General features: G+C 39.2%; 1 protein-coding gene across 3 annotated transcripts in view; it reads left to right on the plus strand.

Annotated features, from left to right (window-relative positions):
- The window catches only part of NCAM2 (neural cell adhesion molecule 2), a 380393-nt gene that overhangs the window by 288441 nt on the left and 66162 nt on the right, over positions 1-25790 (plus strand). For all 3 annotated transcript variants that reach the window (XM_053305113.1, XM_053305114.1, XM_053305112.1), the window contains exons 13-15: positions 4477-4596; positions 7544-7665; positions 15481-15661. In XM_053305113.1, the coding sequence (XP_053161088.1) occupies positions 4477-4596; positions 7544-7665; positions 15481-15661 (423 nt within the window). The remainder of the gene's footprint in view (positions 1-4476; positions 4597-7543; positions 7666-15480; positions 15662-25790) is intronic.

A 25790-nucleotide genomic window follows, 5' to 3' on the forward strand; every position in this document is an offset into this window, starting at 1 on the left:
TAAAATCTGAATTTTTGAATCCAAATTTGCACAGGCCTGCTCAACACAATTGAAATTGATGACCCTAGTTGGTTGTAACTAACTTTTTGAATTTTGGGGGGAAAATTGGAAAACTTTTTAAAAGGTAACACACCATATAATATAATGTTCTGATATTTATTTATTTATTTATTGCATTTTGGCATACTTTTACGTGAATACATGAAGCTGCCTTACGCTGTGTTAGACCACTGGTTCACCTAGGTCAGTATTTTCTACACTGACTGCAGTGCGTTTCCAAGGTTTCAGTTGTGTTTTTCCACCTTACCTGATTGCTAGGTATGGGATGGGACTTCCATATACAAAACATGTGCTCTACTATTGTCCCATCCATCCCCAAATATCATTGGAGACTGGTCCATGTGGTAAATTGAGCATATACAAAGGCAAGATGTTCTTTATTAGCATTTCAGTCTACCTGTCCCTAGGACATTTTAGGGAATTATATTCTTATATTGCATTGCAATTGTGTGGTTCTACATTTTGGATTGATTTATTACAATATTATTAAGTGGAATATCTAAGATTGAAGAGCTTTAAAGTATTAGTAGTATCTGAAATAAAGTGCATTCTCCTTAAAGATCTAGTAAAATGAAATTAATAATGTGGCTTCTAATGGTTATGTGGCAGCAGCATTTACTGATTCATTGTAATGAATAATCTCATTTTCTACATCCAGAGGCTAAATTTCCGAGAACAGATGTAAAATTTTAAACTTAATGCTGGTTGCACAACTATTTATTTAACATGCATTTAATTATAACTGCAGTCTAGTACTTTTTTGGAGTGAGTCTTTCACATGATAGTTATAACTATCCTCTTTTTAAAAAATTGAAGAATGAAAATGACAGGGTAAAATAATAAAAGCAGCAAAATAAATTATTAAAATTTATTAATAAAAATTGTCTTACATGGTGTTAGCATCATAATAAAAAACTGTGTTTTTCTATCTGATGTCTCTTTCATGATACAATTTTTAAATTTGAGTTTGATATATTGAGTTTGAAGGACTTCCACTAAAAATGGAAACAAAACTGGAAAAATGCATTAAAATAAAATTAATTTTACTGCAACTTAGTCATGACTACTAGTCTAAATTAAACTTTGTTTAATTTTAGAATCATTTAGTGCTTTTAGAAAAAGGTGTGGCAAAGCAAAGAAAAGGTGTGGACTCCCATATTCATTCTCTATATCTTGCTGAGAGCTTCAGAGCTGATTTAAAGAAAACTAGAATTTGAAGCTTAACTATGTTAGCATTTATGTTTTACCATTTAGCATATAAATTGAAATATGTTTATTATCAAAGTGCAACTTGGCATTTTAGCTTTCTCGTGACATTTATAGCCAGATGCTTGACTCGCCATTTATGAATCTAGTTGTTTTTGGGTACTGCACACAGATGTAATTGGGTCAGTGAAACAGTTTCTGCATATAAATAAATATAGTGTCTTTAAATAAATTTAAAAAAGAAAATCTAGCATACTTTTTCCTCTATTTGCTTGTCAGCTACACTACAAATCTATGCACCATGTCTGTGACAAATTGTTTCTTTTCAGATTAAAAAACAAGTTTTTTTCTTAAGTTTCCTTCTCTGTAGCCAAGTATATTCTGAAAAGGTCTGCATTTCACAAAGTAGAAAATATTCATGGAAGCTACTTTTTATATACTTGAGGTCATCGGTGCTTTTGCTGTTGTTTTGTTTACCTAAATTCCCCTCTAAACTCTCAAACTGTACCAAAAAGCCCTACCTGATTTCAGTTAATATCTGTCAGATTTTTCTTCCAATGCTTATGCTATCATATATCACAGCACATGTGAAATATATTACTCAACTTTAACTATTCCTCTTATATTCATGGAAAATATGAAACCTGAATAATAGGATTTAAATTTAACCATATAGTAGAAGTTCAGCTTCATCATTGTCATATACCCTGAATTATATTTTACCTTGTCTTCCCCCACTTCTCCCCAGCATGAGAGTGTTTAGGGGACCTTCCCCCATGCCATCCTTTCTCTTCTCTCTGTGCCCCACCAGCCTTGACCCTGCTCTTTCCCCCCTTCCCCTCTTTCCATTCTCATCACTATATGCCCTCTTGGAAAGCTTATTGCAGGGACTCTTAATCCAGACATTCCAGTCAGCATTCAAAGGGTCATGCAGTGACCAGAGGATAGTGCCAGCAGTCACTGTGCACCCATTTCTCCTTCTTTCATCCTTTCTTCTCTTCTCTTTCCCCAGCCAGCTCCCAACCCTGTCAGTTCCTTTCTCCCTGTTCTCTTCTCTCCATCCCCTTACCTGGTGGGGGCATCCGGCAGCTGCCATTTTTCACTTCTCTTGCCTTGAGAATAGGCAAGAGACAGTGATGTTGAGTGCCCATTTTCCTGATCCCCACACCTTGCCATTTTGAAAAGACAGGGACAGTGAGGGAAAGTACAGTAGTGATCTAAGTGCTGGTAAAAGACCCAGTGAGGGGTCCCAGTGAGGTGTGCTACAGGTGTGTGGAGGTGCATTTTGAAGTGGCTGTCCAGTCACTGTGACTGTGCCCCTTCTTGATGAATAACTGCCCAAATTGCCACAGGGAAGCAGGTGAGGTCACAGGGTGGAACTGCTTAAGGTGACTGCCTCACTTTGCCTCATGGAAGGCCCAATCCCAAATAAAACATAAAAGAAAACTGGTTCTACTTATTTGAAGATGTGTATTTTTCCTTTCTCCTTCTGTAGTTAAAAGCTATCACTTGTAAAATTGGACTTGTTTTGCAAATGCTTATTAATATATTACAGGGTGTGAAATGAAAACTTTGAGGGGTGTGGGAAATATAAAAAGTTGATTTAATTATGTGTGTGATGGAAGAGACTCCACAAGCACAAATTATGACCCCAAAAAATCCAAAGAACAACCTAAACTGATAAACATTAACACATAATGGTAGATTCAGGCAGTAAGTCTGGTTACACCAACCAGCAGTTCACAACAAGTGTGAGCTCCCGGAGTGAGCAGCAAGTTCAGAACATTCTAAACACACCAATGTGATATGGCTGAGCACCTCTGGTAGTTGCATACAATTCCCAACTAAAGGCTCTACACTGTATCATTAGAAACTTACAACCAATTCTTGACAATGACACATCCCTCAGGAATGCAATTGGAGCAAAACTTTTACTTGCTTATTGACAACCCTCTAATCCTAAACAGTTCCTCACTAGGGACAATAGACCATCACCTAATTCTAAGCAGGGAACCAGACCATGAAACAGATCCAAATGCCAACTGTGTCTATTAATCAAAGTAATGCTGTGGTAGTCACACCTGCTCGTCAACTAATATCCTGTACTTAGTACCATGCATTAAATGTCTTCTGGCAATATAGCCTTGTTGTTGAGATGATTGAACGAACACAAATTGGATACTGAGATCAAAAATGCTACAAAGCCTGTTGGTGAGCATTTTAACCTGCTTAGAAATAAACTTACCTCTACTCAGGGTAGAAAATGAAATAGCCAAATAAGAATTTAAAGTAAAATTTATTGTGTCACTCTCTCTTTAAGGGTCTTAAGCACATTTTAGGGTTTTATGCACATTTTAGAGACACATAGAGGTCATGACCAATTCTTTTGGGAAGGGGAGCTTACCTGTCTTCCCCGCTCACGATCCAGAGCCCAGCCAGGGCTCCTCTGCTCACACGCCCATACGAGTGCCAGGGTGGTGAGCAGCAAGTAAGAAGTGGGGGGATGACACTTGGACTCCAGAAAGCCCACAATGCACCATGTGAGCAGCACAGTGCATTGAGGAACTTCCTCCTGCCAGGCTGTTCCTTCCATCTGGCTCTATGGATGTGTGGACTGCTGGCAGCCTGAGTAACCACACAGCTGGGTGGTGAGGGAGCAGGGTGCACATGCACCTCCTCCTCATTTAGCCCAGGTTTAAAACATGGCCTACCCGGATGAGGACCACCAGGATCGGGACCAATCCCAGCAGTTCTCACAACCAGCTCTATCCAGGTCGGGCTGCACTAGGCCAAGTAGAACTGGTTGTGAGAATAATCTCATGGTTGGTAATCTTTCTCCTCTGCCTACCTAGTATGCATAAAGCAATTGTAAATGTCTCTTTAAATGTAGATGGAGAGATCACTACCAACTGCTGTAACTATCTTGTTTTCACTCTAGATCTGAAGAAGTGGATTATAACTCATGCAAGTTCATGTATTAAAACATCAGTTATACATATCACAACTATTTTTACATAAATTAATTTATCTTGCAAAAAATAATATTAAGCCTAATTTCTTCATATAAACCTGGTAATTGTTTGTGAAGGAAGCAGGAACCCCATCATACACACACACCCCTGCAGAAAAAAAACCTCTTAAAAATACTATGTTTCTTTTCAAATAATATATATTACTCTTTAAACAATGCTTTCTTCTTTTTCCCTTTAGCAATGGTTGTTCTCAGCAATCTGGAACCAAATGCAACATATGAAATCAAGGTTGCTGCTGTAAATGGAAAAGGGCAAGGAGAATACAGCAAAATTGAGATATTTCAGACTCTACCAGTTCGTAAGTAACCTTATTACTCTTAAATGAAAAGAATATTTTATTTTCAATTATTCCACACATTTCAGCACATTTTTCCTTATTTACTAATTTTGGTAGCTGTCATGTATGAAGGGCAAGGGCTCTCAATGCTCAGGTAGACCTCTTTCAAAGAAATCTAAGGCTTGGAAAATGGCATATACATGCACACACTCCTGTCAGCCACACTCTCCTGCCAGCCTACCAAAACACATTCCCCACTAGCTCACTCAGCCCCACCACACACACATTTGTATTTATATTATATCATTTGTATACCACCTGACTCCAAAGGCTCTAGGTGGTTAAGCTTTTAAAGGTCACTTCTGGTTTGTGGCAGGATTTTATAAGCTTCCTGATCTTCTGCAAACCCAAAATAGGAGATGCTTATCAGAACCATAGATTCAAGTTTGGGGTGGTATAGAAATATTTTAAATAAATAATTAATAAACCTCTCTGCATCCATTCCACTGTAAGCCAAAAATGTTTTGGAACAGAATCTAGCAGCTAATTATGGGATTTGTACTACACATAGTAAGCTTCACATATTTTTTAAAAAGTTTCTTGTATTCAATTCTAGAAGCTACTAGCATTTGGAATGCTAATTTTGTAGAACTACACCATCAATATTAATTAATAAGCAGACTAGCTTTTCACTCATTTGAATACATGTGTCAATTTGTCTAGAGAGCAACCTCTGCTCTGATGCAATTTTATGTGAGTTAATTCCTCCTGGAGTCTGTTGGGGAAGGGACAAATGACTATGTTCAGGAAAACTGGGTGACATAGACTTCTTGCAGTGTTATTAAAATGTTTGTTTAATATTCGCCTACTCACTTACCCTACCCCTGCTAAAACTCCTTGTATTGTTGCATACAAATCAATAGAAATGTTTACCCTAGGCCGAAGAACAATTCACTTAACTGTAAAATGGCTTGCACTAATAGACTATCACTGGTTTCTTGTTGTCTTGCTACAGCTTCCCCAAAACATTAGATACCTGCTTCCTATTCAGGAAACTTGCCGTGCCCAGTAAATATACGATTTTCACTTGGGGGAGTGATAAAAACACAAATACTTGTGGCACCTATAAATAAGTTGCATAAACTGAGCTTATAAATGTTGGCCATAGATATTAAGAATGAGGGCAGTGGTAACTTGCTCTATACGAAACACATATACACAGTCCCCTGTTATAATGATATGTGTATAGTTATAATGCGGGGGAAACTTTATTTAACCCTATGGCCATTTTCTTTCCTGTACATGAAATTTCAGGGATACAATTTGTACCGTGAATGAAGGATTCATTTTATTTCAGTCTATGATCAATAATCACAACAACAATATAGTCTAATTAACAAAAAAAACCCAACACCCCAGTCCATAGCACTGTTGTTGATTTCATTAGATATATACACTAATCCACACAAGTCCAATCCGTACTGTTATAAACCCTTAAATCCTTCCTGTGTATTGCTCATGAATTAAAAGAGTATCTGATTAAACGGCAGATGTACTTGTTTCCCCATTCAAGCAGAAAGCGTTGCACTGAACAAGTAGGAATCTTTTACCATCAAACAGATTCCATGTTTTCCAAAGATCTTTACTTTTTGTTTAAATAATTGTTTAAAGAGTTCTCTTGTTGTGCTCTAGGCCTCCTAGGGCTGTCTGCACATGCTCTGTACCATGGCCAGCATAAGCACCAGGAATCTGGTACAGCGTTTCTCTTGGGCTCCATATTTCTGTTTCTGTGGAGAGAAACACAAGAAACACACATCAAATTCCTTTAAGCTTTTATTTAGAAGAAAACGAGAAAAGTTTTGTTGTTTTAAAGGCAGTGATAGCCAGCACACAGTCTAACTTTCCAGCACTAAGATGGTGTGAGGGAGGAAGGAAAGAGGGATGGGGATGGATTTCTGATAGCATACCAGGGGCAGATGGCTGTTGGCTGGTCCATGCTTTTTTGAGTACACAGTTTCAAAATCTTTACCCAGAGGCTCTTTACCTCAGCTTTCCCCCTGGATCTTAACCCAGAGGTTCTCTGACCTTCTCTACCTTTCCAGCCATGCTCTTCTTGTACCTCCTTTCTTCTTTTGAAAATGTTATAATTAATTGATAAAATTCCATACGCTGTGAGGGAAGCTCCCAAAGCTTGAATTCTACAGTCCCATACACAAGTCTTATCACCCCCAGCAGATGTGTTTGCTAATGAAATATAATCTCTCTGTTAACCTCGGAGTGCAAATTGCAGTGTGTCCAGGGGGGTGGGGGTGGAGCCCCTGGCATGTCCATTTCAAAATAGTCTTTGAAAAATTAGGAGAGAAAAGGGGAGGGAATGAAGGATGTAGATTCGAGGAGGCAGAGATGGCCTGGAAGCAATTAGGCACTCAAAGAGGTATTTGCAGCAATGTCTCTAAGAGCTTTCTTGGCTCATGTATTTCCCACAGTTTCCCCCTCTAGCCATAGCCGGAGTGGTTCTCTTGTTCTCTCTGTTCACTTGTGGGTTGAAAATATGGGACAAATGGATGGGCCAGCCCATGGTCCATTACACTCTATCTGTGGCTTCTATCCCCTAAGCCCAGAAAGGAAAGACTTAACTTATTCTGCTTCCTTCTAATAAGCACAACATGACCAGTCTAAATCTAGTGGCTCTTGTGTCTTAAAGCTCAGCATTAGAGGAGTTTTAAATAGAAATATAACAGTAGTTGCACCTGGATGTTTGCATCATTTGCACCCCTATTCTAAATATTCGCCTACATTTAATATTGTTATTATTTCAATGATATGCATTTCCAAATAAGCAGTGCATAAGACCGGAGCTCCATGAAAGTTAATCAGAGTTTTGATGGAATTACATATAGATGAACTTCCAGCTATACAAATAATGCACACAAGACATTGAATTACTACATATCTCTTCTCCTTTCAGGTGAACCAAGTCCTCCATCTATTCATGGACAACCAGGAAGTGGGAAGAGCTTTAAACTTAGCATAATAAAACAAGATGATGGTGGCGCTCCTATTTTGGAATATATTGTAAAATACAGAAGTGTAAGTAATTTATTAATCAAAATATAATCTATCATATTATGGCTTTTATTTTAATTGTAGAAAAGAAATTTACTATTATGATTTATTTTTTACTGCAACTACCTATTTAGAATACACACACACATCAATCATTTTGTTCAGATGTGACATTATGGCAGTTTCTTGTGATATATACTTTATTTTGAAGATATATACTTTATTTTGGCGTGTAATAGAGACCCTACCGATCTGCAAAAAAAAATCTGTTGTGTCCTCAAATTGTCATTCTGTGAATGGAAAAAGTTCAATTTATGCAAAGAGGGGCAAGTTCTACTGATCAACACTTCCTGCTAGAGCCTGCCTCCTCCCCTGCCAGCCATGAAGTATGCCATCCTATAAATGGATTCCTTTCATGTTGACATTCATGACGTAATGTGTAATCTTGCTGTCCTCCCACTTGCCAGTGGATTGGATTTTATAAAATTTACATATGTTTACAGATGCTACACATTCTGCATTTTTGTGGGAAAATATATATTTAAATGAATACATTGAAACATATCATTACACCAGCCATTTTGGTTGGAAAAAATCCGTATTTAAATACTAATTATTTTCATTGACCAAGCAGTAGCTCAACATTAGAAGGTATGCAGGGAGCATCCAATATTCTTCCAGTTACAGTGCATTTTGCAACCGTGGATTCAGAGAGAGAGCCATTTTCACTTTCCCTCCTCCCTCCAAACAAACTTTTCACATTGTGGAATATGTTGGGCTTTTGGAATTATTTGAGTCCTTCCTCCAAAAATCCAGAAGAACTCTGTTAACTCATTGAGCCAATCTGAAACAGTTTAGAGAAGTTCCTCTTCCCCTCCTCACCAACCCCAGACCTATCTTTACCTTTCTTGGTAGCAGTTTGTGGAGCAGCAGCAGAGCAGCAAAAAAGAAAAAAGAAAGAAAGAAAGGACAACAGCACTACAGGGGAGGATAGAGCAGCTCATAAGATCAAAAACAAAGGAAGGAGGGGTAGAATAAAACTTTCTTGTTCACAGCAGCTTCTCATCACACTTTCCCGGGCATGCTGGAGTGTGGAGTACAGAGAAAAGAAGAGAAGCTTCCCTCTTCCCTGCATGCCACTGCTTTCCTTTCCTTTCCTTTTTTTTTTTGCTGCTACTGTGCCACCACAACAGGTAAGGAGAGGGTAGATGTCTGTCTGACTTCTCCAAAGTCAGAGGAATTTTCATAGCTTGGGAAATTTGCCTTTCTTTCATTGGGATGAGGGTTCTCTGAGCTCCAAAGATTCTTTTCCACGACTGAACTTGAATAGCTGTCCATCATTGGTCCCCAGCTAAATTTCATTCCAATTTAGTGAAGTGAAGATGGAGAAGGAATGGAGATATTAACTGCATTGGAGAAAAAAAATCAGTTCTCACCAGCCTGATATGAGGGAGTAGCATAGAGCCTACTCTCTGAGTGTCAGAGGACTCTAAAAAGGCAAAATAAAAATGGGAGAAAGGTGTCAGATTTTTCACAGTTCCATACTTGTCTTCCAAGCCTAAATTTTGAGTATGTTTGAGTGTGTGTGTGTGTGTGTGTGTGAGAGAGAGAGAGAGAGATGATTTGGTGTTTGTATTTAATAGCTGATTATTTTATTTGACAAATGTGTATTTCAGCTACCCTAAATAGTTGTTATATATTCTCTTAGTTTTCTAAATAGTCTACTTCCTTCTCTTAAAATGTAGTAAAGAGCAAATTATGAGATTTTTCATTGATATTATTTATGTCTTTGTCTTATTTATATACCACCTGATATGTATATCTCTAGCAATATCCAGACTAATAAAGTGTGTAGCAATGTTGCATGCACACTGCAGGAGAGGGGCAATTTTCATCAATCTCCCCTTCCTTCTGTAACTGAATGTGGCTACTGAAAATATGTCCTGAGGTTACACAGTCCTCGGGGACCTATTTTTGGGAGTAACAGTCAGTTACAGAGGGAAAGGGAGATTGATGAAAATTGCCCCTCCTCCATAGCATGATCACAGTATTAGCTGTACACATACATCAATGATCTGAGGTCAGCCATTGAAAACTGAAATGACACTTCTGTCTTTTTTCTAATACATTATTAAAATGACCTTCTTCCTTAGCCTAAAAAATTTGTCACATCTACTTCTGTTATCAAGTTTTTTTAATTGCAAGTTTTTTAAATTGCAAAATTAAAAATTTGCTATTTTAAACTTCAAATTAACTCAGAGCTAACTACGATTAAATGTTGCTAGATTTCAAAAAGGAAGTTTTTTAAAAGGTGATGTGTAAAACAATAGCCTCTGGGATTGTTGCTTAGATATATTTATTTGACCTACTTAAGTGATGTGCATCCTTACAATTAGTGCCAATGAACTTACCCTTAATTAGTTTAGTATATTATTTTTTTAGTTGCTCCCTTCCTGTTCACCCTCCTCCAATGCCTCGCAAGTGCTGCTCATCAATACAGTCTGCTTTCTGCTTCTCTTCTTTATATGGCTGCTTTTATTAATAAGAAAAGTGTTTTAGAACTATCTCAGCTACATCCTCCTGTGGCCCGATAGGGCTAGGCTAATTCCATGGTGCATCTGAGGTCAAAGAGCATTTCAATTCTAGTGGGACTTTATGTCTCTTGAAGTCAGAGGTGCAGCTTTTCTACTTCATATTGGTCTTTCTCACTCAAGAAAGAATGTTGCGGGGTAACCACAAGGGGATGGTGGAGGGAGGATAGGTGTGGTCACATACTTGTTTGCCTTGAGGGCTTTTACCTCTCACTTCAAACCAACAGGTAAGTAGCAAATTGATTTCTGAAGAGTTATGCACCCTGGCTATTTTGCATTTGACTTGTGATGGTAGAAGAGGCAGGTGATAGTCAGTGATCTAGAAACCAAAAATAAGTCTTTCTATTTAGTGTTATACCAATTGTGGCTGCTGGGCAAGGGAAAAAAAACCCATTCTTTAAATTTAAGTCAATAGACAAATTAATATTGTGTTCCTTTATTATTATTATTATTATTATTATTATTATTATTATTATATTATTATATATATTATTATACCTTATGATGTGGTCACAGCATAAAAAGAACATACAAGACCGTAGTTGTGCGCTTTTTTTTTAGAACAATTCAGTGATGTTAATTAAAAGCTTTTATCTTTTACTCTACACAAGAAGTTCCAATGTGACAAGTTGGAATTAGGAACATAGGAACATAGGAAACTGCCATATACTGAGTCAGACCATTGGTCTATCTAGCTCAGTATTGTCTTCACAGACTGGCAGCGGCTTCGCCAAGGTTGCAGGCAGGAATCTCTCTCAGCCCTATCTTGGAGAAGCCAGGGAGGGAACTGGGAACCTTCTGCTCTTCCCAGAGCGGCTTCATCCCCTAAGGGGAATATCTTGCAGTGCTCACACATCAAGTCTCCCATTCATATGCAACCAGGGCAGACCCTGCTTAGCTATGGGGACAAGTCATGCTTGCTACCACAAGACCAGCTCATATTTCTATATTCCTTTCATATTTATCACTATGCACTGACAGCAAATTCTTCTTGGGTTCATGTCTCAAATTTTCTAGAGAAAATTTGCAGGGGTAATGTGACAAAGAGGAAGTAAATACAAAGTGGCCTTGGCATTTGTATAACTGAAACTGCCATATACTCCTTGGTTAACATTTATTTATAGCATATCCACAAACTTAAGAAAATAAAGGGCATTGTGGTGCTGCATTTCTTTCTAGTTAAGTAAAGGTTCTACTTCCTCAAGATTGTGATCTGCTTTTCCCTACAAATTTTGGCATTAAATAGTCTTCTTCACTAGTGAAAACTATTCCTGCACCCCATCTTCAGTGGAAGTCATTCTCACAAGTGTATTTTCTTAAAGGGACCAGACTGAGGATTATTCAAGAGCATGTATCAACATAGAAATGGTTATATTAGCTATTGAAGTGATTCCTTTCAATTCGGTCAGTTCTTCACACCATTTTTTCTCTATGAGAAAATACAAAAATATAAACAGCACAGTCCTTTTTCTTGCATTCTGATTAAGTTGCAACCCACTATTTATGTATTAATTAAAATTTTCTTATATACCGCCTCCCAAGACTCTAGGCGGTGGACACTATTGCCGTTACCACAAACTGATTTCTTCATTCCTGATCTGCAGAGATAGAAATAGAGAGCGGGGGCAGGGGGGGAGGTTCTACAACACTGTGCATGTCCAATTTATAGGTCATATTATCATGCTTCTAGAGAGAATAAATCAACAGAAATGTTTTTAACAGCAAAATGTTTCCTTTGTTTTAGACCATTATTTCATAGCATTGGCATTTTAAAAAGCTGATTATATATCAGTTCCTTTATGTTTCATATCATCTTTCTAGATCTTGGCACAAGTGAGAAAATAAATCTCAAAAAGACAAGGCTATTTTCAGGAACGATTTTACATTTATTTGTACAGCATTATTGGCAACCTGTTAATGAACATGCAATCCCCATCTGTCATTGCAATCCACAATAATTTTCTGCTCTTCTTTTTTTTAATGTTCTTACTGCTTCTTTTGGACTTTACATTTATCAGTGTGCCGCCCTCATTACTTCTTTTTATATCCAGTATTATTATTTCTAGATGTCTCAAAGAGAGAAAACAAAACTACAGAGTGGACAAAGGCTTGCTTTCTTTTTCTGAAATATCTACCAAACAGCTATCCTGTGCAAATAACAAATAATATCCTTTCATCCAAAAGAATAAACATTTTATTAAAGTAGTTAAGTATTTCTTTTGGGAACAAAAACTTTAATTTTAGTTTATGAAACATTGTCTTGGAAGCAGTCCTGATTAGGCTTGTGCATTTTGATTCGGGCACAAAACGTTTTGTGCCCGAAAACGGCAATTTCAGATGTTTTGTAACCAAAACAAAATCAAATCAAAACAAATCGAAATGACTATGTTTCGGACAGAATGCTTTGTTCTTCAGAAAAGCATTGCAATTGAAATTGACTTCTCTGACTCTCTCCACTCCTGCTGAGGCACTGAGTGATTAGCCGGAGATAAGATATGCAAAAAGCTATTCAGTGTGATTGAGATGCAAACTGACCTTGCAAAGGGATTTGGAAGACAGCATGTTGAGACAGAAATACCCAAATATCTTTGGGAGCTCAATGTAATTCAAAAGCTCTTGCTAAAAGCCATGGTATAAATTGTGTAGAGAAGCTGGTTAGGAAAGTTCTGAAATTACACAGGTTTTTCTCTCCAAAGGTTTAGAAAGAATTTCTTGACTTGTTCAGGGGTCTTTTGGAGATCTATTTTGGTTTTATTCTGATTTTTATGAGTTATAGTGGCATCTAAGTTTTGTTGCCCAAGTTGAGCAGTCTAATGTAATTTAGGCCACAATGTAATTTGGTGGGACATGATGTCTAAGCCAGTGGTTCACAACTTTTGCCATTGCAGGGACAGGTCATCCACATGGGACTACAGGAGACAAAAGGAGGGGGGTGGGAAATACCCCTGTCAATCTATTGATATCCCCAGGAATCTTAGTTGCTTCTCTCTTTCTTGTAACCATGATCCATGGTTTTGCACTTTCTTAAATGCTGTGATGATAAATCTCAACAATTCTGAACAGTAGGCTGATTTGTTTGGGCTACGGCTCACTTCACTTCAGTTTAATGAACATTTGAAGCTGTTCCATAGTACCAAGGCAGTTCATTGGTCTATCTTGCTATCTCAAATGACCTGTGGTCACTGTTCCATGGGGAGGGAGTGTTTTTATTGAAAGATTGCTTGAATCTACAAATGGCTTGTGCTGCTGTGCTAGTGCCACAGGGACAGGCCCCACCCACTGCAAAATTCTTAAATAACTGTGCCAAAAAATTGATGAGAATGCACATCATTCTCTTCAGTCTTTCAACTTGTTTTTGTGGGGCTTCAGGGGGAAAACAGTGGGTTGGGTGGCAGTGCCCCAAGGGTGGTGCACCCAGATTCCAAATAGGGCAAAGGGCTGATTTCTTAGGAACTTTTGAGGTTTACGCATCTTTAAGATTTTTTCCCATAGGGAATAATGGAGGTTTCAGCAGCCTCATTACTCCACCTGGGGGGCACTGGGATGGCCCGAAGCGAATGGTGGTGTAGTGCACAGAGTGTGCCAACCACGCCCCTGGACTGCTAACCCATTGGGGTACTGGGCTTTGTTGTTTCTGATGTGTTGCGTTTAGATTCTCCGGTAGCAAATGAGATTTTAATGAAAAACCATGAATCCACTCTCATATGCTACTAGAGAATCTACTCTCAGAACACCTCTAGAACAACAAAACCCCGTACTTCATGGGTTGGCAACCCATGTGGATGGTTCGCACCCTATGTGCACTACACTGCTACTTGCTCTGGGCCACCCCAGTGCCCCTCGAGTGGAGTTATGGGGCTGCAGGAACCTCCATTATACTCTACGAGGAAAATCTGAAAGATGTGTAACTTCATTAATTCTTTAAAAATCAGCCCTTTGCCAAATTCCTCTAAAAAAATTGTGGTCGCTTCCTTGTACCAACTGGGCACTACCACCAACCACACTCCACTCTGGGACACCCCTCCCACCCCCACGTGAAGCTATACTTTTCCTGAAACCTCCATCATACCCTATGGGGAAAATCTGAAAGATGTACAAACTTCAAAAATCCACCAAAAATCAGCAGTTTGCCCAATTCCTTTGAAATTTTTGTGGTAGCTTCCACTCATTGAGCACTATAACCCCCACCCACTCTTTTTACCACGTGACCCATTTTTTAATCTGAATTAATTCAGATTCGGATTAATTCAGATACAAAACAAAACTGAGGTGATTCGGAGGGCTTCATTTCGGACAAAATACAAAATGGGGTTGATTAGGATTTGGTACAAATCGAAACAGGAAAAATACAAAATGCGCAACTGTAGTCCTGATTGCTTTTACTGGGAGGCCCTTAATAATACAGAGAAATGTTTCAGTACTTTTCTATATTTTTATGTGATAGAATCTTGTATTAGTAGATTCAGTAGAGACCACAGTTCCACATATGTTTATATATGTTTTGGAGTAGGGAAGTGCCCAAAATGAGGTTTGTGCCCAGGTTTGGCAATGAACCAGTTTGGATGAGGTCTGAACTGGTTCAGCACCACAGTGGTGGTGAGTTGGATCTTTAAATAAAAGGACAGGTCCCCACCTGCTCTCCACCACTGCATGGAGCTTCCTGCTGCTGTAGCGCTTGTCTCAAGTAGCTGCATGTGGTGCTAGCACACAAATGGCATCCACATATGCACTGGCACCATTTGAATGCTCAGCATGGTGTTGCTGACCATGAAAATGGCACTAGCATATGTGCAGACAACATGTGCATGCTGGCGCCATGCACAGGTACTTGGGAAAAACACTGTCACTGCAGGAAGCTGCTCTCCTTTTATTAACAGATCTCGCTCGCGGCGGGATCCCATGGTGTCGAACTCGTGCATGAACCTTAGTTCATGCACATCCCTACCTGGAAGAAAGCTATTTTTAAAAGACCTTTAATTCCTCTATATTAGTTTTTAACTATGCAAACTTGCATCCCTTTTTATTAAAAGTCTGTATTTCCTCATTACACTCTTTTTGCTTTCTTAGTTCAAATGAACCAGGGCTATTATGCTATCCCACCCATATTATGGTCCTAATTTAATTCCGTAGCTAAATAGGTAAATACAAGGGTTTATTTTTTCCCCATATTTATACTTATTTGAGATTCAATTTTAACAATACTAGCCTTAAGACCGCAGTTCATCACAATTATTTGCATATTTTACAGAAAGATAAGGAAGAGCAATGGCAAGAGAAAAAGGTTCAAGGTAATAAAGACCACATTATCCTAGAGCATTTGCAGTGGACAATGGGCTACGAAGTGCAAATTACTGCTACCAACAGGCTGGGCTACTCAGAACCAACATTATATGAGTTCATCATGCCACCAAAACCCAATATTATTACAGGTAGGTTAATATTATCTTGCAGTAATGTGTGCTCTTATTTATTATTAGTAGGACAACCTATACTTGCTAAATTATCCCAAAATCCTCAAAAATAGCTGAATTCAGGTAGAATTATGAAATGAAAGATTTACAGTTTTTGTATCAAATGTTACATGCTGCCTATGCTTTGAGATATGGGGGGTGGGTGGAGGAAAGAAACCCTTTATTATAGTTTTGTAATGCTAAAGTCTGTGTAGTCTCTATTTCGGTAGTTAGATCCAGTAGAGCAATTAGTTTTGTTGTACCAGTGCTTTTGAATGACCTAGGCATAGCTGAAGCACTTCTGCAGGCTAAGAGTTCCAGAGATGGAAGTGTGACTGCCAGCAACCTATTGCATAAATATATTAAGTGTTCCTTGGGTCACAAACACTCTAGAAAAGTGTGGGTCAGGTATTTCTGGATGTAATGTGTATCAGACATATTCTGCCCTACTTGTATTTCATAGGATGCTGATTTAGTTACTGTGTACAAGCACTGTACCACAACTATTTAAACAGGAGTGTAGGATCAAGCTTCCCAACCTGAGTTTTTATTAACAACCTGACAAATGGTAATGACATGGCATTTACCTGGCTACCAGCTTATAAAAAAACATGGCCTATTAAATCACTGTGAAATGTTGTCAAATATTACTTGCAGTTGTAGTGCCTTGGACATTCACAGTGTGACTTATATAATGCTAATATTATACTATCACTTTTTAATGAACCATTAAAATGATTTAAGTCAAGTAATAATAGAAACTGAACTTTAGACATGCTGGGAAAATCAGATTTCAACAGGAACCTGCTTAGCTACTTGATATTCAGTTTTTATGTATCATAGCTTATCTTCCACTTCCATTGGTTTTTAAAAGTGGAATGATAGCTCAATTTATTCTGTTTCAGACACATTGGGATGTCACAAACCAATTAGGTGATATAATTCTGCAAAAGTTAAAAAAATGTTGTTTGAAGTGACAAATTATTTCTGATAAGGAGATCCTTTAATAATTTGTAAAATAAAAGCAGAGTAATGCAGTATTTTTCAAAATAATACTTTTTAGGGATTTTCAAATATGGACACCTAATCCAATAACACAGGGAACAATAAGACTTGAATAATAAAAAGAAATATTCTGGCAAGGCCAGATCAGTAGTAACATATTTTTATATCTGTTCAAATGAAAGAAAGTGGAAATGGTAGGCCTGCTGCTCAGTAAAGATGGTTAATTGGTGACAAAGAAAAGGCAAAACTGCTTACCTTCTATTTATCTTCCATCTTCTCCCTAAAGGGGAACTGTATGCAACCCCAACATAACCAGAACTTTGAGTTGGTAACAAAACATCTATCTGCCTTAAATGTATTCAGTTCTTCAAAGGCATTGTAGAATATTAAATGAGCTTCCTGGTATACTCTCAGAACTGTTGTTTATCATCTTTGAGAAATTCTGGAGAAAAAGGACAATCTGGAAAACTATAGACTGGTCAGTCTAACTTCAGTACCAGGGAAGATACTAGAACAAATTTTAAAGGAATCGGTCTGAATGAATCTGGATAATAATGCAGTGATTAGTAGAGGCCAGATTGGATTTAATTATATATCTGCAAGACTAATCTTATTCCTTTTTTTAAAAAAATGGGTTACTAGCTTCATGGATTGTGGGAGTGCTGTTGATATAATTAAGCTTAATTTCAGCAAAGCATTTAACAGAGTCTACCATGATTTTTATTTTTTTTGTCAGTGGGGTCTGACAAAGTGCTCTGTCTTGGACCCAGTATTCTTCATAATGCTTATCAATGACTTAGATGAAGTGCAGAGAATCCTCATCAGATTTTCAGATACTATGAAATTAGGAAGGATAGCTAACACTTCAAAAGGCAAGAATAAACGACCTAAGCCTATTCATACATTATGTTCAATATCCATACAATCTGTGTATAGACAGGTACAGAAGCATATGGAGATACATGTAATTACAAGATAGGTTACATGCAGCTACAGCAGAACACTTTGAGGCTGTTCACATGAGCAGCCCTACCCAGCCTTGGGCAGCCCTACCTAGGTAGGACTGCTTGTGTGAAGCACCAGGATCGAAGCCAATCTCGACGCTGTCGCCCCAGGTAGCCCAGTATTTATACCCAGGCTTATACCTAGATAAAAAGACACAAAGGTTTTGCCCAGGGGCAGCTGGGATCATGTATCTGCTCAGGCTGAAATCAGCACGAGCAGGCATAGAGCTGGGTAACTAGAGTGCTTGACTCAGAGGTGACTCCCCCAATGCACCATGCTTGTCACATGGTGCATTATGGGATATGTGGGGGCCGGGACACATGGCCCTGGCCTCCAGAACACTGTGCAGGTCACAGCAGCACTCAAGTGTGCGGACACTCAAGTTGTGTGGCTCTCAATTTGTGTGGCTTGGATCACCACTGGGGGGAAGGAACACCTGGGGGGAAGGAAGGTGTTATCTTGCCTTCCACTAGGGATGTGCACGAACCGGTTCGGAGGCCATGTTGGAGGCCTCCGAACTGCTTCAGAACCGGACTGGTCTGGCGGTCCAGCACTGAGGGGGGGTCTACCTTTAAGGGCAGGGGGTATTACTTACCCCTCCCGCTGCTCTTCACGCATGTGACGTATGCGGCACGCACGCACGGTGGCAACAGGCGCGCACACCACACGCATGCGTACTCATATTTCCGAGACTTCTGGGCAACGACAGGGGCAGGGGCGGCAGGGAGGAACGCTGCCGCCCCCGAAACTTGGTTCCTAAATGCAGCGCCGGAGGGGGAAGAGCGGCGGGAGGGGTAAGTACTACCCCCCGCCCTTAAAGGTAGACCCCCCTCAGTGCCGGACCACGCCGTGGTGGTTCCGTGCACACCACTACCTTCCACCCACCCTCCCCAGCCCATAAAATTAATGTGTGAACAACCTTTTCCTCTCTGTATCCTCCATTTAAAGTGCTCGTAGGGGTTGCATTTAAAAGGGCTGTAAACCCACATTTAGGTTGTAGTCATTTACACAAGAATATGTATGTGAGCACATGCAGTACATCTGAACATATACAACATAATGTCTGAATAGAGCTCTTGATAAACAGAAAATAGGGCTGAAAGTTCCGCACTTAGGCAACAAGAACAAATAACCTGGTAACCTGGCTTCAGTAGTACATCTGAAAAGAATCTGGAATTGTAGTTGATCACAAGCTGAACATGAATGTGATGCAGCTGCAAAAAATGGCTAATACAATATTAGGCTTAGACATAGTTTCTAAGTCATGAGAAGTAATCATTCTACTATATTCTGCATTAATCAGACCTCATCTGGAATATTGGGTCTGTCATTTAAAATGGATATAGACAAATTTGAGCAGGTTAAAATTTGCTACCCAAAAAGAAGACAACAATGACAGAGGCCTAGAAAACAGGTCATATGACAAAAGGTTTAAGGAAGTGGGTATGTTTAGCCTGAACAAGAGAAGATTGAAGAGGGATATGATAGCCCTTTTCAAACCGGAAAGGCGAAGACTTGTACTATGTTGCCCCAGTGGCAGGAATAGATCTAATGGACTTAAGCAGGGTATTTTGTTGATCATTTCAAGGAACTTGTTATTTCTGCTTACTATGGTCAGATAGGTTTGACAACTGAACCAATTACATGGTGGATAATGGACTCTCCCTCAGTGGAGATCTTCAAACAGAGGTCAAAACAGCCATCTTTTGGGGATGTTTTATTTCTGGATTCCCTGCACCGAGGAGAGAGTTGGACTAGATGCCCCAAGGCTCTCTCCATCTCTATGATTCTATTATTATTTCCATAAAATATGCTTTAAAAACATTAATGGAAAGAGTTAAAATGGAAGAAGACAAGGCAGGCAGTATGAAATATCTGACCTCATGTCTATCCTACAAGGGGAAATTTCCTATCACCCACTGAGAATTACAAGTAGGTATGAGCAGTTCCACAAACACTCACTAGATTTAACAGGTGGGTTATCAATTCATGACTGATTGTATACACACTAAGTGGCAAGAATCTAAAAGATAATACTATTTGGGTAGCATGAAGCTAGAGGTTGACCACAATCATCTTTATCAGGATTATAGCTAGTTTGTAAATTCACATTGATTGATCACAGGTAAGATTTGAAGCTGCCAGCACCTGCTTGCCTTACTTAGAATTTGACTTCAATATATGATCATTCAGCACTTGTTAAGCCTTTTTTCTATTAATCAGTGTAAGATGTTTTAAATGGCAGCATTTATCTGCTACTCAGGATTATTTGTTCATGTTTGGGATGAATAGCTATTGAAGCTCTTTTCACGATCCACAGCGGTGACACACGAAAAACAAAATGAGGTTAGCAGAGCACTCGCTCCATTAACCTTACTTAAGGGGAGGGTGTTTTAGGTGGGCTAGCCACCTTGGGAGCACTGGGCTTGGTGGTTCCCATGATCAATGGAAAGCGGGCTAAGCTCCCTTAGCTCACTTTCTGTTGATCATGGGAATAGTCTTATTGTTTCTAAATTGAGTCCTTCAGCTTGAACAGTGATCTTTTCTTGACTTAAGCCAATGATTTTAGAACAGAACCATCAGTCATTGCATTTAGGACTCTCTTCATATTCTACAAACATCATGCCCTTTGCTGTCCCTGTCTGGAACATTTTGCATACCGTTTTGAACAAAATGCTGTCACTTGTGCTAAAGCATCTTCACTTTTTCTGACTAAACCTATTTAGTCATAGACAGAGAGTATGGATAATCTATTCAATGTGATATCTTCTCTGATCATGTTGTGCTATATACTCACAAAAATGTCAGTATTCATCATGTTAAATAGATCATTTATATTAACAGTACTGACTCAAAATGACAGTATTATGGGTTCATCTTCAGAAATTTTACTGCAGTAACTTTCATATATAACTGCATAAATTAGGAAAAGAACAATGGTATGTTCTTATTGGTGCAATCCCACATTAGAAAATATGCATGTACTTTGAAGGTGCAAAACAGAGTGGTTAGTTTTGTGGAAAAAAATCATTTTGTTTTATAGTTTACTGTCAGGTGCAGTGCCTAATTCCAGAAAGAGGAGATGGAATTCCAGACTCTCTAGAAATCATACTATTGCTTTGTTAGAGAGCTCAGGGGGGAGATTTCTTCATCTGCCCCAGCTTCAGCAGAAGTGCACAGGAAAGGCAATAATTAATACTGCCTGGAGACATGGAGTTAAAGTTCAAAATAAAGTAGTTTATTTGGGAAATCCATCATGGAGATATGGTTGCTAGCTACATACAGGCAAAGGGAGAAGAAGGAAGTCTCTCTCTTTCCAGGTGAGAGAATGAAACCTAAGACTATCAGTCTAACAAAGGGGAGTAGAGAAAGCATGTTCAGAGAAGGAATGTCATTACTGGCTGTCTCTGCCCCTAATGTCCCTAGTGAACAACAGAGTTTCTGGTGCTAGGAGTCTATATCATGCAGGAGCTCCATCTCTAGCACCACTTTTCATCATCTTGTGCACCAATTTACAACTGTCATCTTCTCTGGAACCAGTCTCTTGCTAGTGGCTCAGTCAGCCCACCTGCTAACATGTCTTGAGTTGGGTCACACTTCAGCTTAACTAGTCCACTCTCTTGGACCTCTTGAACATAGTGGTGCTTTGCATCTACTGTGTTTGCTTTGTCTGATACATAGTATTTTCCATCCGGAAAACAAACAAACAAAAAACCCCTTGGTTTGTCCTCAAACATATCAGTTGGCTTTGGCTCATCCATTCCAAAATCTAACAGTAACTTGTGTAGCCATGTTCCTTCTTGGCCAGCTGATATGTACTCTGCTTCTGTGGATGAAAGTTCAACAACTGACTGTTTCCAGCTAGTCCAACTAATGGCTCCACCTCCATAGAAAAACAGGTGTCTGCTTGTGGACTTACGATCAGTTCTGTCTTCAACCAATCCACTTCCATGTATCCCACTAGTCTGGGGTTGCTGCTTGCTGGTATCAAGAGTTAGAAGTGTGATGTACTCTTCAGGTATCTTTCTAGCCTTTGGCTTTGTTCCAGTCATTTTTGGATGAGGCACTTACTCTTCTGCTCAGAATTCCCACTGCTGCAGCTGTATCTGGCCTGGAGACCTGCTATGTTCAGAAGCTTCCCAATTGCTCTTCTGTATAGAACACTGTATGGCTCCCCCAGCCCTGGATCTCAGGATCTTGCCCCCTCGATCTTGCCCCCTCGAAATCATTGGCCCAAGAACTACAAGAGGCTTGCTGCCAGGAAACTATTTTAGAAGTATGTTATGTTCAAAGTGAACATCTGCAGACTTCTATCCAATCTTCAGTTCTGAATAATGAAGTTTCTCTTAAAATGCCTCGAGAGTCCAACTCCTCTTCATCTGTGAATCAGCAGATGTAGCCCCTAATGGATTTAAGTGTTTCATCTAGAGGATGTTGCTGAATCCTGCACAGAATGACAATTATCTGCTGATTATAATCTGTCCTTGATCTCATGGAATATTGTGAGATGAGGCTCTGAAAGCACAGGACTTGCTTTCATAAAGTTTATCACTAATTTTGATATTTTATTTTGACAGGAGACCTGGCTGCTTGGTGATTTTCACATAATTATTATTCATGTTTAAATAATGTGTTGCCTGTCAAGAGAGATGGCAGGCCTAAAGGGGGATTGGGCCTGTTTATTTCAATACACGTGCAAGCTGAAATAACCAGATTGCCCTTTCATGCGGAATGGGTTGTGACAGTGGCACTAGGCTTTAAACATTTTTCCTTGTTAAGAAATAACTTATACCTACCCCCACAGTGCCTTCACTGACAAATCAAAGATCTTTGGAACAAACTGAATCAGTATATTGAGCACTGTTTAGAATTATATCCATTCTACATGTTGTTATAGGGGGTGATCTGAAAGCTAGAATGGGCCCTATTGATAGATTCCTATTCATGCAATTCTATCATTGGTTCCCTGGACTTGGAGGATGTATCATTTTACCTCCTAGAGTTTCAAAAGATGATATATGCAATGGTGCTGGATTATGCCTAGCCCAAAAGTTGAATAGGCAAGCACTCCTTGTTGTGAAAAGAGCAGTCCAGGGAGAACGCCCAGGTCAATATTCATTTTGTTCAGGCAGGGGACTCTCAACTATAGGTTATTTGATAACCTCCCGTAATTTGACCCCCATGATCTACCATTTCAAAATTATAGTTAGATGGACCCCCAAAGTGACCATCTGCCCTTGTCATTCTTTTGCAATTTTCCAAGCAGCTCTCTGAAGTGGCCACGTAAGCACCAACCTGATGTATTGGTTGGTGTTGGTCCCTCAAGGAGTAAATGGGTTGGTCAGGTGAGTGAGATAGTCTGTTGATAGTTTCCCTACACACGGCTGTCTAAGAGATGTGTGCAGAACCAACTCCCCTGGCCAAAAATGTAATGGAATTATGTGAAGTGCTCGTTCAGGAGCTCTAGGTGTTTGTTGTAAAAACAAATTCCAAGCCAGCTTCTTCTAAGAAATTGTTTGACCACAATTGTATGGTTGCTAAAAAGAATGAGTAATAAATAAATATTTGTTATAAAACAGAATTTACATCCAGTTCTAGTCAAACCATTATGGAAATGAAAAGAAATTATAAAGCTCTCTTGAGAAGGAAGAAAAGGACTATTCTAGCTTTAATCCAGCAGCTTTTGATTGAAGAAGTCCAAACTAATAATTCTTCTGCTTTTTGGCAAATCATTACGGTATATGCAGACTCTGGTCTATGCTGTTTGGCTTGTTATATACCAGTAGGGGCATGGGATATTTCCATTATTATTATTTCTGTTCATTATACGGAGATGCTTGTACTACCACTTCTTCATTAGATCTAGCTGCTGATAATATACAACATCGGCCACCAAATTGAGATGAAGCAATTAATAGACCAGCTATAATGAAGTAAAAGTCCTAGTAAAGACGGCATTCCTGTTACATTAATAAATGCCAATGTAAACTGGTGGGTTCTCTTACTAGCATCGTTTTCACATATATAGACAACACACCACACATCCCAGATGACTGGGGTGTAACCATAGTTGCCCCTATATTTAAAAAGGCAGTATAAATGATCCTGCTAACTACAATCCTATAAGTCTTTTGAACACAATTAGCAAATTATGTGAGAGACATTTGTGTTGGAAGCTCTGGGACTGGTTTGATCAAGAGGATATATTGGACGACGAGCAAGCGGGCTTCAGGGCCAGAAGAACTACTATAGATCATTGCCTGGTCTTACAATATTTAGCAGAAAAATATACATGGAGTTCATTGTTTGCTGCATTTGTGATTTGAAAGTGACCTTTGACTCAATTTCTAGAGTTTCCTTTTGGGCTAAACTTAAGAATGCAAGTACTGAATTGACAAACGCAAAGCTGCTGCTTATATATAAACTCTATGATAATACTAAAATTAGAGTAAGATGTAACCATGCTGGCCAACTCACTAATCTAATTATGACCTTTAAGGGGGTCAAGCAAGGTTGTATACTGGCTCCCTTCTTGTTTGATATGCATATAAATTCATTAATTAATTACAGAGTTTAGGTTTGACTGCCTTAAAACTAGCTGATAGGCAGCTCCCTGTTCTGCTCTATGTATGCTATGATGCTGTTCTTTTGTCTCCAACCCAGATTGATCTTAGGAGAGCTCTTAAGGCTGTTGCTCAGCATTGTAAGTCAGTTGGTTATTAAAGATCAAAAATGAAGGTCATGGTTTTTCCTAACAGTCTTAAGATTCACAAATGGTGTATAGATAACCATCACATAGAACAAGTTAACTATTTCAAATACTTGGGAGTCATTTTCCAGGATTCTAAAGAGAAGACTGCCCAAGGTAACTATGTCTCTTCTGTGGCCCAAAGAAGTGTTACGGCCATATTAAGATTTCATTCTCCTCAGGGAGGGTATTTTATTCTAGCTGCCATTAAATATTTATGGCAAAACAGACAGCACAACTTCTATATGGAGTGCAACTAGGCCCTTATTCCAACATTAGGCTTCTTGAAAAAGTACTATCTGGATTTTTAAGATCTCTATTCTTGACCCCTAGATGCATTCCTAATGCATCCTTGATATTAGAGGCTGGAGTTTTTACAATTGAAGCTAAAGCCTTGCTAGTTATTCTAACTGCATGGCTAAGGCTAAATCTAACTCTGATTGGACTGATTCCTTAATATTCAAAACTGAGGCTAAATCCAGACAAGACAAAGGTGTTCTTGGTCAGCAGAAAAGCTTGGAGGATATATCCATGGATAGTGTGACTCAGCCAGCTTTGGATTGGGATAGAGTCACAACCAGCTCTGGACAAGGTTGCCCTTGAAAGAGAAAATGTGCAGCTTGGAGGTGTTGGTGGACTCGGTTCTGCTTTTTGATGCTCAGGTGGAGACAGTGGCCAGGGGTGCCTTTGCACAGCTTTGGCTAATATGCTAATTGTGTCCCCTTCTTTAGACGGCAGATCAGGCCACAGTTACCCATGCCTTAGTAATGTCGCAGCTAGATTACTGCAAAGCGCTGTACATGGGGCTGCCCCTGAAGAATATTCAGAAACTTCAGTTGGTGCAGAATGCAGCTGCCAGGGTTCTCTCTAGAACTGTTTGCTCAGACCATATTAAACCTATTCTGAAAGAGCCAAGATAGGGCTGAGAGAGACTCCTGCCTGCAACCTTGGAGAAGCCACTGTGAATACAATACTGAGCTAGATAGACCAATGGTCTGACTCAGTATATGGCAGCTTCCTATGTACCTTTAATGTACCTTTAATGCCCTAAATGGTTTGGGCCTTGAAGGAATATCTGCTCCCAAGGATTTCTGCCAGCCCAAGAAGGTTGTCAGAGGGGCCTTTGCTCTGCTTGCAGATGTTGAAAGAGGCTAAATTGTCATGCATGTGGGATAAGGCCTTCTCTGTGTTGTCCCCAGCCTCTGGAATACTCACCAGTCTGCTCTTTGACATCCGTGGCTGCTTTTAGAAAACAATTAAAGACATTTTCCCATTTGTTCAGGATTTTTATGGGATTTTATTGTATTTTAACTTATGTAAACTGTCTTGGGGTGTCTTATGAAAGGTGGT

This window comes from Hemicordylus capensis, chromosome 3, assembly GCF_027244095.1.
Source record: "Hemicordylus capensis ecotype Gifberg chromosome 3, rHemCap1.1.pri, whole genome shotgun sequence".
Classification (NCBI taxonomy): domain Eukaryota; kingdom Metazoa; phylum Chordata; class Lepidosauria; order Squamata; family Cordylidae; genus Hemicordylus; species Hemicordylus capensis.